This window comes from Cnephaeus nilssonii (assembly GCF_951640355.1).
Source record: "Cnephaeus nilssonii genome assembly, chromosome: 16".
Classification (NCBI taxonomy): domain Eukaryota; kingdom Metazoa; phylum Chordata; class Mammalia; order Chiroptera; family Vespertilionidae; genus Cnephaeus; species Cnephaeus nilssonii.
Window position 1 is genome coordinate 21,971,913 of NC_137087.1, and position 12,002 is coordinate 21,983,914.

At 46.8% G+C, this 12,002-nt stretch overlaps 1 protein-coding gene across 1 annotated transcript in view; it reads right to left on the reverse strand.

Moving 5' to 3' along the window:
* TET1 (tet methylcytosine dioxygenase 1) overlaps positions 1 to 11,409 on the reverse strand; it is a 113,044-nt gene extending 101,635 nt beyond the window's left edge. The window contains exons 1-3 of the mRNA XM_079793631.1: positions 11,364 to 11,409; positions 4,789 to 4,952; positions 1,110 to 3,099 (exon numbers count right to left, since the gene is read on the reverse strand). Of these exons, the coding sequence (XP_079649757.1) occupies positions 1,110 to 2,975 (1,866 nt within the window). The 5' untranslated portion in view covers positions 2,976 to 3,099; positions 4,789 to 4,952; positions 11,364 to 11,409. The remainder of the gene's footprint in view (positions 1 to 1,109; positions 3,100 to 4,788; positions 4,953 to 11,363) is intronic.
* Between the last annotated feature and the right edge of the window lie 593 nt (positions 11,410 to 12,002).

Genomic DNA, 12,002 nt, shown 5'->3' on the forward strand with positions numbered 1-12,002 from the left:
AGAGCCTCCTGCCTCAGTTTCCAGAGAAGCTGGGACTTCAAGCACACCAACTGTGCCAGGCTCAGCTTCTAATGACCATCTAATCCCACAACCCTGTGAGATACGGAGAGTAGGTAGAAATCACCTGTCAAAATTGAGAGGAAAGCTATACTCTGTTATACCTCTAAAGCAAAGTTTCAAGATTAAGAATGCAAACAATTTATTGTTTCAAAGAAGTTTAATTCAAGCCCTGGCTGGGTAGTTCAGTCACGCAGTATGCCAAGGTTATGGGGTTACAGGTTTGATCCCTGCTCAGGGCACATACAAGAGGCAATGAATGCATAAATGCATAAATCTTCTTGCTTAGCACCAAGCAGAACAACAAAGTCATGTTTCTCTCTCTCTCTCTCTCTCTCTCTCTCTCTCTCTCTCCCTCCCTCCCTCTCTCTCTCTGCCCCTCCTCTCTGTGTAAAATCAATTTTTTTAAACATATTTTTATTTAAGGGAAAGGAGAGAGAGATAGAAACATCATTGATGAGAGAGAATCATTGATCGGCTGCCTCCTGCACACTCCCCACAGGGGATCAAGCCTGCAACCCAGGCATGTGCTCTTGACCAGAATCGAACCCAGGACCCTTCAGTCCTCAGGCCAACGCTCTATCCACTGAGCCAAACCAGCCAGGACTAAAATCATATATTTTTTAAAAAGGGGATCATAAAAAAAAAAAAAAAAAGGAAGTTTAATTCCTCTGGTTTCTCAGGCTACAAAGAAGTTAATGAATTTGTTCCACTCTTAATTCTTCAACCTGTATCTTCCAAAAAAGACAGATACTTAGCCAAATGAGGCACAGTGGAAATATTTACAAAATCACATTTCATACCATTTCCCTGTGTCTCTATCAAATTCTACAATGAAAAAAACTGTATGTTCTGGTTTTCTGAGACAACTTCTAAAAATAAGCTCATGTGTCAATCAATGTACAAGACATACTGCAGGTAGGTCATTTCTAATCGATAACTTAAAGCAACATTTTACACCCCAGTAAAAGGGTCCGATACTGCGCTATCCCCACACAGATCCCTCTATCAAGTCTCCCAGATGTCTCCCAGTTCCTTGGGCATTTACTCACCTTGGGCACAATTCCGGGTAGCTTTTTTTTCAGTTCCTCACATTTCCTCTTCTTACAGATCTGGTGGCTGTTCTTTCTGTTTTTGCAGTAAGTACATTCGCCACAGTTGGCCTTCTGCTGGCAGGGCTCACAGACCCCACATCGCTTCCGTTTCTTCTTTTCCAAAGTAGGTAGCACAGTTGTGTGGGAAGGAGAAGAGGAGGTACTGGCAAGTGACACCGGCGTAGACACCACGGTGGCGTCGATCTGGGAGCTCCCTCCTTCCGATTTGCTGGGACCAGCCTGGGAGTGTTGGGCAAGGTCCTGGGAAGCATGGTGGAGTCCTCCCTCAGGGGCTAATGCGAACCCCTGAGTGTCAGCTGGTGGAAAGCTTAGATGGACTTGCTTCTCATTCTCTACATGGTTTATAGCCATGGCTGGAGGTTCAGAATTTACCTCTGAGTTTGAGGTTGGTTGAGGAGTGTGACCTGAGCCCAAAGATAAAATCTGCATAGTACCTTGGACCTCAAGCCCATAGGAAACCGTGCTCTGTGGATCAGGCCATCCTGGGAGGGCATTGTAGGTAGCAACTGGGTTTAGAGGAGCAGGAAGGAAGACAGATGGGTCTGAGGCAGTACTCCCACCCACACCAAGGATGTCCTGATTGAGGATAGCACCAAAGACCTCTCCTTGGACTGAAATAGCACCAGCGATCTCTGGTGGGTCTGGGGTCTCACCCAGAGCCTCTCCATGAACCAGATTGACACCAGGAATTTCCCATTGATGTGGGACAGCACTAAAGGCCTGTCCTAAGACTGGGGTGTTATCAGGAACTTCCTGCTGATCTGGAGGAGCCTTCAGGACCTCCAGAGGATCTGGCTTAGCACCAAGCGTTCCTTGTTCTGAACTTGCCAAGAAGAGTTTTAATAATGAGGTAGAATATACTGACCCACCAAGAGACAAATAGTTCCTAAGGTCCAATTCCGGTATCACCGTATTAAAGCTGGAGGTTGGGCAGCAATCATGTTCACTTTGGATGGGATCCAGGTAAGGATCAGAGAGCTTAAGAGATTCTACTTGTGAACCCAAATCTTCTACCTGAATGCTGCGGTTTCCTTCAGAGGTAACATTCAGGTCTGCTCCCTGGGGCGAAGGAGCACACAGGGGGTCCTGGGCAAACATTCTAGGGGAATCACTGCTGTCATCCAATGTCTCTTTAGAGAACAGTCCTTCAGCACCGTGTGTCCCTTCCAGTGCCCCAGAAAGGATCTCCGCCGCAGGGCTACTCTGAGTGGGAAAATTTATTTTGGAATCCTCAACCCTTTGGCACCAAGACTGGGCTGTCCCTTGGCGCTCCTCTTTCACTAAAGATGCATTTTGTATGTCAATTAGATTCTCTATATCAGGAGGGATGAGGGGGTCTTGTGTTGGTACAGAATCATTCTCTGAGGCCTTTACCTTCCGATCACACTCGTGTTGCTTTTCTAAATTCTTAGGAGGTGAAACTTTCTTGGGTTTGGCTATGACCACTGGGGGTTGGGAGAGTCGCCTGCTAAGGGAGGTTCTTCGGAGAGTCATTGTAAACCCATTGCAAGTTAAGGACTCCGGGTTCCGGAAAAGAGCCTCGGCCCTCTCCAAATTCATTCGTGCTGCGCCAGCTCTGGTCAGGAGGCTTCTGACGGGCACGGGTGGTGGTTTGGGTTCTGTTTTTTTCTTAACATCTCTTTCTTGAAGGAATTGCTTTAATTTTCGAGGGCTCATTGTCTTGCCTAATGTCACATTTTTGTTGATTGGCTTGAAGGTCTTCTTCATTTGACTGTTTTTCTTTTTGTTTAGATCTTCCCTCCTGACTAATCTGGAAGGCTTTGCGTGGCGGGATCGAGACATGGTTATGGAGTAGGAGGAGAAAATGAAAGGTCACAGGAAACAGAGTCATTGGTCCTTCGGAAGGTCTCACTTTGGAGAAGAATCTGGCTGCACCATGGTTGGGCTTACTCGCACCAAGTGTGGTCTGAAATAACAGAAAAAAAAACATTGGAGGTGAGTCTTTTTGCAATGCATTCTCCCATTTGAAACAGAACATTTACTACCAATTATTAATTAAAATTAGGGAACTGGAATTTTTACTGCAAAAGATATAGTAAACAGCCGAAGCCGGTTTGGCTCAGTGCATAGAGCGTCGGCCTGCGGACTCAAGGGTCCTGGGTTCGATTCCGGTCAAGGGCATGTACATTGGTTGCGGGCACATCCCCGGTGGGGGGTGTGCAGGAGGCAGCTGGTCGATGTTTCTCTCTCATCGATGTTTCTAGCTCTCTATCCCTCTCCCTTCCTCTCTGTAAAAAATCAATAAAAATATATTTTTTTAAAAAAAGATATAGTAAACAGAAAAACCACTAACATATTCTTTAAATTCTAGATTCACAATAAAGCTACTTTATTTACTATGACAACTGATTAAGTTGATGAATTTCTTTGAATAAGGTAAGCATGGGGGTTTCTTTAGATCAGAAACCACACTATTGTTGTTGCATGGAGTTTAAAGCTCAAATCCCAATCTTCACAAATTTGGATACGGTACATTAAAAAAGTATTTATTGCCCTAACTGGTTTGGCTCAGTGGATAGAGTGTCAGCCTGTGGCCTGAAGGTTCACGAGTTCAAGTCCAGTCAAGGGCATGTACCTTGGTTGCAGGCTCAACCCCGGCCCTGATGGGGATGCGTGTGGCAGGCAACCAATCAATGTGTCTCTCTCACATTGAAGTTTCTCTCTCTCTCTCTCTCTCTCTCCCCCCCTCTCCTTTCCACTCTCTCTAAAAAAAAAAAAAAAAATCACGCCATTTTGGACCGCGTGACCTGGCAGCCGCCATGTTGGCTGCATGGCTTACAGCTCCCCTGGGGGCTGCCATTTGAATTAGCCAATCACGAAAGACTGTGCACCTGAGCTCCAATCAAGAGCAAAGGACAGGTCACGTGAGTCAGGGATTATAAAGTCAAGCAGACAGTCTGCTTGGTGTGCACCCTTCTAAGTAGAAGTGAATACGTTTGCCTTGCAAAAAAAAAAAAAATCAATGGAAAAATATCCTCAGGTGAGGATTAACAACAACAACAAAAATATTTCTTATTCTCTTTCCTCAGCTCATCACCACACAGGCTGAGGTATCATCGGTTTGACAGCAAAGATGGTCTAAACCCAGAGGAAGAGGCTTATATAATCCAAGAAACTCTACTCCTTGGAGATACAATAATATTAATACCACATTTCAACTAACAAATTTTGAGCTTTTCACATGCACACAAAAAGAATATAAAATCTTAGAAGTTAGTGTTCACAGATTAGTGTCCAACAAGTAACTGTTGAGAACCTACGATGTATAAGGAAGGCTCTGTGGTGGGCGCTGCCCACATCCAGAAATGACATGCCTCTTTTCTTTCACCCGACTTAATCCAAAGACTGCTGGTTCTAAAAGTCCTTCTACCCAGGGTCCCAAGTGTCTCATGATGAATGCCTAGGCAAGGACATTGGAAATAAGGAGAAAATGAAATAATTCAACCAGCAAAGGATACTAGGGCAGCAAGATAAGCAAGAAAAGAGGAGAAAAGGAAAGGGGCTGACCAAGAGCCATCATCGTGCCTTTTCATCTCCTCAGATTGCCTACCCTGACCCCAAATCAGACCAAGATATGAACGAGAGTGAAGCTCACCATACAAAATACATCAGTAGACTCTCCAAAGATCACAGAATCAACACTCTGACAGCAGACTGGGCGATACTTCTCTAACAGTCGATAGGGTGTTGGACTTGTGAGAAAGCATGGTGTGGGAGAATGGTTACCCCAAACTGGTCTGCAACCAAGTGATCAACAGTCTGTGGCAAAATGAGAGAAAGAAAATGAGACAACATAAAGTTTTTCATAAAGTTGAATTTATTCATTTTAATCAACTCTCCAACTGAAATTATGCCTTCCTGTTTCCTCTCATTGAAATGTCCTTTCTAAAAAATGTAATCAAAGTCCTTTGGTGAAAGTGTCTGAGATAGGCTCATTTTATTTAAAATGTTATTACTTTTTTTTAATGCTATTATTTGACAGCCCCTTATCATTCTCAAATTTTGCTTTTGTTTTTGTTGTACTGACCCGATCCAGGTAACCCTGGGATGCACTGGTTGGTTTAGTGCCTAGAGCCCTTATCACAAAAGCCTTAGATTTGAACCTGTGATCAGCAGCTATGTTTTTCAGCAAACCACTTAACGGAGTCAAAGTTTCTGCATCTGAAATGAAGTTGTTTTGAGGTATCAATGGGCTCCTACAGGGAAAGCCTAGTGGCGCTAGTTTCATTCTTGTGATATCTGAGATTGAAGGGGAAGGTAAGGGAAGAGGCTGAAGGTAGGAGGGAAGCGGGGGAAGGTAGGGCCTTTGGAAAGATGCAGACCTGGCTTCAGTTTCCAGCTCAGAAACACTCCTGGCCATGTGCTTCCAACAAATTCCTTGGTCGCTCCACAACCTCAGTTTCCTTATGTGTAATAAGATAGGAAGCATCATAGTACCAGCCTCACTGGTAATTATGAGAATGTAATAAGATGTTATGTTTAAAGGCTTAGCACAGGGCTGGTAAATAATAGGTGTTTAATGCACGGGAGATTTAAAAAAGTGTTCATAACTCCAAAATACAAAAACAAAAAATAAAAGAAAAAACAGGCTAAAAGGTAGTTATTATTATTATAGAACCAGTTTAACCCAGTCTGACATACCCTGCAAAGCAAAATCTAGTTCTTTTGTTTCCCACCTAATACACTGTAGATTACAACTGTATGATCACAGAGCACAACAGAGACAAAGCATTTTGCCTGTTAAAAGACTTTTTAAATAGACAGTAATGATAACATTAACCACAAGAAAAATAACATTTTGATAAATCTGTGCCAAATACAAACACCAGGCCAGAGAATGCTTCATTTGAGTTCTTGGCATCTAAGCTCACTGTTTTATCCTTTTTCTTAAAAAAAAAAAAAAAATATATATATATATATATATATATACACGTATGTATATATATTTTTTTTCTTTTTTTGCCCTGGCCAGTTTGCTCAGTGGATAGAGCATCGGTCTGAGGACTAAAGGGTCCGGGGTTTGATTCCAATCAAGGGCACATGCCTGGGTTGCAGGCTTGATCCCCAGTAAGGGCCATGCAGGAGGCAGCTGATTGATGATTCTCTCTCCCTTCCTCTCTAAAATCAATAAAAATATTAAAAAATAATAAGTTTTTTTCATCCTGCAATAATTCTTTGGCTGTGAAAAACTATCAGATATTTTCTCCAAATGCTTTTGGGAAAATGCGCGGACGGTCTTTCTTGTACCAACAGCTTTAGAAAACAAAAACCATTCCACTTGCAAACAATCTCCAAAAAGTCAGCAATCTTTTGTTTTGTTTTGTTTTTTCAGATAATGAAAAGCAATCCATTCCCTTCTCTAGAAATTCAACAATATCAATATTAGCTTTCTTTATCTCTTGTATCAAGAACATATTGCTAAAAATGTGTTAGGAACATATAATCCAGGCATTGTAATCATCCATGAAAATTAAAATTCATACATGAAGTAATCTGGATAGGCCAGAGGGTGTCGTGGGATCTGCTTTTAAGAGTAGTTTATAAATCAATCTGTCTCTTACATACTCTTTTATTTTTAAATTGAAGTGCTTTAGAAATTCAGGCTTGTAATTAAGATAATGTTTACCATTCAAACCTTATCTCCTGAAAAAGAGCCAGACAAGGAAATGGAAAAGGTATAAAGCAAATGGATTGGGGAAGATGTGGCCTCTTTAAATGATAACAGCCTTTTTATGAGATGATGAAAGAGGCCAAAGAGCCCTGAAAAATCCAGCTGCAGGGGAGGAATCACTGGGTACCACCCAGCCAAAGAGACAGACAATCACACAAAAAATAAGATTCTAATTTTATCACCCTTGGCTCCACTAATGAAACATAACCTTCTTCAGTAATGAGCCAAGTTATTCCCAGAGCTGAACTCTAGAAGAGGAAGCAAGCTTTTTGGTTTGTTGTTTTTTTTTTCTTGAAATTTGTGAGGGGGGAAAATGTAGTTCATTCATAAAATAGGTCTATATTTAAATGTGAAATCACCCTACATATCTCCTTAAATATATTTTTCTTAATAATTTGTAAACATTATTAATTGCTCCATTTTCTTTCTCTTTTCTTGGGGGGAGGGTGCTTATATTCATTGTAGAGTATTTAAGTTATACAAAAAGAACATTTATAATTGAAGACTCATTCTATTTTTCATTTCTAATGAAAACTGACATTTCAATTATTTCTCAAAGTCAGTTTTAGTCTATCCTAGGGGATATTCAGGAGTCTGAGTGCTACAGGATAATATGATGGAAGCAGAAAATAACAGAATGGTGTCGCTGTTACTGAACATATATAGTAGGCCCATGAGGGGAAGCATGTGCAATTAATTGACTCTATCCTGAGTTCTTATTTTTCTGGAAGAGAAAACAAAATGAAACAACCTACACCCCCCCCACAAAAAAAAGAAAAATTATGGGATTACTTATTTAACCAATCTCTTCACCAGAGGGCAGCAAGACACCTAACCCACATTTAAAAAAAAAAAAAGTTTCTTAAAATATCATTGTGAAATAGACTGGAATGTATGAGATCCAAACATTATAGGCCAAGAGATAAGAGGCCAACTCATACTTTAAAACATGAAGCAACACCATGCTAGCATAGAGAAAGTAAGGTTAAGGACAGACTGGAGAAGCAAGAACAGGCCCCAGGGTGAATATGGCAAACTGGCCTGTGTAAGGATCTGCTCATTATTCATACAAATTTTATAATTTTTAAAAAATACGTTTTTATTGATTTTTCCCCCCCAGGGAGAGGGATAGAGAGAAACATCGAGAGAAATATCTGCAGACTGCCTCCCGCACGCCCCCTACTGGGGATGGAGTCCAAAATCCAGGCGCATGCCCTGACCCGGAACCAAACCGGTGACCTCTAGCATTCACATTATTTAAACTTACCTAACCAAATTGATCAACAGGATCTGATTTTTGCCTCAGTGTTATTTGAGCTTACGAAGTAGTCACAATCTTACTCTTAACAGAGCCTTTTTTATTTTGTTTTTACAATTATTGAACTCATCACCTTGCCTAGAAAATGAAAGTCTGACTTCCTAAACTGAATCAATTGTCTGTAAAGAACAATATGACAGCACCGTGTCAAAAAGTCCTATATCCCTCCCTCCTTCTGGATCTCCCAAATTCCCCTGGGCAGGAAGTGGCTGAACTGATGTAATCATCCAGCCCGCAGGTCAATTTAAAATTATATGGCACTCCTTCTCACTAGCCGCAGTGGCCCAATGAGTGGCGCGTATTTGCATATATATAGCAAGTTGCAAAAGTAATGCTGATTTCATAATCACTCCATTCAGCTCCTGGGAACTGAAAGGCTACTACTGCACTTGACTAAGAAAGAGAAGACTTAAAAAAAACATTTATTTTTAAAAGGCACCACCTAGCTTAGTTTCCTCCAGTGACTAAGTTCTACATCCAAAGGGAAGAGGAGGTGGGCGGGCTGCTGGCGGTTCCTAGATAGTTTCTACCACAGGAAGTGTGAGAGCCCTCGCACATGGAAAGGCTGTTCAAGGAAACTCGCTAGAATACCAGCAGATTTAGTCAAAGGCTCCTTCCATATGTAAAACAACCCTGCTGCCCTGCAGAGAGCAAGAAAAAGGGCCAAAAAGGGATGGGAGAAGTTAAAATGGAGATGGAATGACCCTTCTAAAAAATAAGGAAAGCACAAAACACATTGGAAAGGAGAGGGAAAAGCATTAAGAAAATGCCTAAAAAGAAAAAAGATTCCTTTAAAAGGCCAAGGGACTGAGAAAGGGAAAGAAATGTATATAGTAATGAAACTAGAATATTAGGCAGACAACTGGGATTAAAGACTAGAGGTAGAAAAACAGGAGGGAAAGAGGAATTTAAATGTACAGAGAGAGAAAGATAAAGAGGGTGGGGGAGGGGAGACACACACCAGATAAAGAAGATTGGAGCAGGAAGAGAAGAGGAACAAAGGGCAGAAACCACGGTGATCCGAACCTCCTGCCCACCCATTCTGGTAGACCAGAGCTGAAAGCGCTGGTTAACGCGCATTCACATGGTGAGCGGTGGACCCTGAGCTGTAGGTCTGAGCCGCTAATCTTCTCCAAGTAAAGGGAACACTGGATGGGAACTCCCATAGAACCTGATGCTGGAGATTCATTGAAATCAGAGCAGGGCCTTCAACACTGTCAGAGGCTGACAAGCCACCTTATTAAAACCTCTTAATTGGGGAGGTTTTTTTTTTACCTGTGTAGCCAATACCAATAAAATCAGGAAACGCACCCAAAATTTACGTTACCTAAGTGTAAGTAATACGGACTGAGCTCCAAATATCTCCTTATTTACACACCTATCTGCAAGTGCCCCGCTCGCCTTGTTTAATTTAATGGTAGCCATAAATTCCTAGTATGCCCTAAATAACTCTTACCCAAACTGGTTAGCAAGAGCCATTTCCATATTCTGTTTAACCTCCTGAGGCCTAACAGGGAGGCAACATTTTTATTTCACTGGAGAGGGTTGGGAGGGGGAGGGGTGAGGGATGAGCACACTTTGGTTCCCGGCGGACCCGAGGTGGCCGCCCCACAGCGCCGCCCTGCCAGCCGTCCGCGCGCGGAGCGCCGCGCGCCCCGCGGACACCAGCGAGCGCACCTCCTCTGTCCCCACTCAAGATCTGGAGGCACTCTTCAAGCATCGCTCCGTCAACGGGATGATGCGGGTGATGCAGGACATCTTGCGCCCTCAGTGGGGCCGGGGAGAGGGCGGGGGGGTGGGGGGGGGGAGGCACAGGAGTGACCTATGCAAGAGGGTTAATTCGGGAGGAGGACGCGTCGGGGCGGGGGAAAGACTCCTGGATGAAGCGATTATCTGTCCTCTGGGTGATCCATTAATTTTTACTGGGTCAGAAATGCCCCGTTTGGGTTCCCCGTTCACGTGGTGGGAATATATGGACCGCACACAGCCTCTCCAGAAGCTAAATTGGTTGGGAGGGTGGGTGAGAGACGGAGGGGAGGGGAGGAAGGGAGGAGAGGGGGAGAGGGGGAGAGGGGTGAAGGGACGGGAGGGAAAGGGGGAGAGGGGGAGAGGGAGAGGGGAAGAGGGGGAGAGGGGGAGAGGAGAGGGGAAAAGGGGAGAGAGGGAGAGGAGAAAGGAACAGGAAGGAAAGGGGAGAGGGAGAGAGGGACCTGGCCGGGTCTCAGCCTGGACCCCACCGGGCGTGGCGGCCCTGCCGCCCCGCGATCCCGCACCGGCCCTCACGTGTGGCTCGGCTGGTCCGGCGCCCGCGCCGCGCACCTCCACCCCGCGGGGCCGTCCCGGGATACCGCCTCGAAGGGGCTGAAGTGACGGCCGCGCCAATGCGTTTGGCGACCGGGTGGCCCTCAAAAGGGTTGGTTAAAAGCCATTTTGGCCAAACACTCATTCAATTGCCTGCCCCCTTCCTCCCGGACCCGCGGAGCTCCAGGTCACCCCTGACCAGCTTCCTCCCGAAAAGCGGCGGGAGGCAGGCGCCCGCACGGTACCCCCGAGTCTGCCCCTCTATCAGCCTGGGGAGGCAGCACACTTAGAGGTGCGCTTGGACGCCAGACGCCCCGAGTTCCCCACCCAGAGCTTCCCCGGACCCTCTCCTCTCCTGACCCCGAGGCGCCCCGACCTCCGACTCGCCCTAGAGGCGCCTCCATCGCCAGCACTTCAGGGACCCCTCCAGGCCACCCTGCCTCCCACCCCAGCCGGGTCCGACCCCGAGGCGCCTCCGCTGCCCGCGCCAGCCCCCCTGCGCCCCGCAGCCGGGCCTTGGGCTGACGCCGCGATCGCCGGCGGGGGCATTGTTCCCCACCCCCAACAAAGCTCCCCAGGCGGCCCGGGGTGCGGGGTCGCCGCCGGGAGCCTGCCCACCCTGCGGCCCCGGAGACCCGCGGACTCGGCGCCCCGTCCCGCAGAGGAGAGCGCCGCCCCCGCACCCCCCTCCGGCCTGGGCGTGCGGGTCCCGGCGCCCCTGCCCTCGGCGGGGTCCCAGCTCACAGGGGCCGACCAGGCTCCCCGGGCGGCGCGCGCCCCGCCAGATCCAAGCAAACTTTCCAACTCGCGCTGCTCCCAACTTCGGAGCCCGGTCCCCGGCGGGCGCCAGGGCGCGGGCGGGCCCGGGACGGACACCTACCGGCTCCGGGCACGGTCAGGGCTCCAGCCCCCGGGGTGGCCGGCTGCTTCCCAGAGGTCCACGGTGGAGAGGCAGGTAGAGGTGCATGGCTGGAGCGGGGCCGGCGCGCGTCCGGGGGGGCAGACCCGTGAGCCGAGGCCAGCGGCTGCAAGCACCATGCGGTACCGGAGCGGTCCCTCCCGGCCAGGTCAGCCCCCCGGAGCTGCAGTCTCCCCAGGACAGACCTCGGGGAGTGAAGCTGGGGCTCTGCCTTCGCTGGACCCTGCACCGCTGAGTGAGAGACAAAACGCGAGCTGGATTTCCCCAAACTGGAGTTGGACTACCCCCTCGACCCTCCCCCTCCCCTACGCCGTCCCCTTCGCCCTCCCCTTTGCCCTCCTCTCTCTCTCTCTCTCTCTCTCTCTCTCTCTCTCTCTCTCTCTCAGGTCAAAGCAGAGTATTGGAGAGGGAGAAAGGTGTCTAGTCAATTATCTTTTTTTCGAGGTGCTCTCGAGCTGAGAGAAAAGTTTTGGGGTCCCTAAACTGAATGTGTGTAGATACATAAGGGGGTGCCAGGTCAGAAATGACACCATGGAGCAATATCTGGGTCGCTAGCGATGGAAAACTGCCCTCAACACCAAAGACAGACGCCAGAAGAGG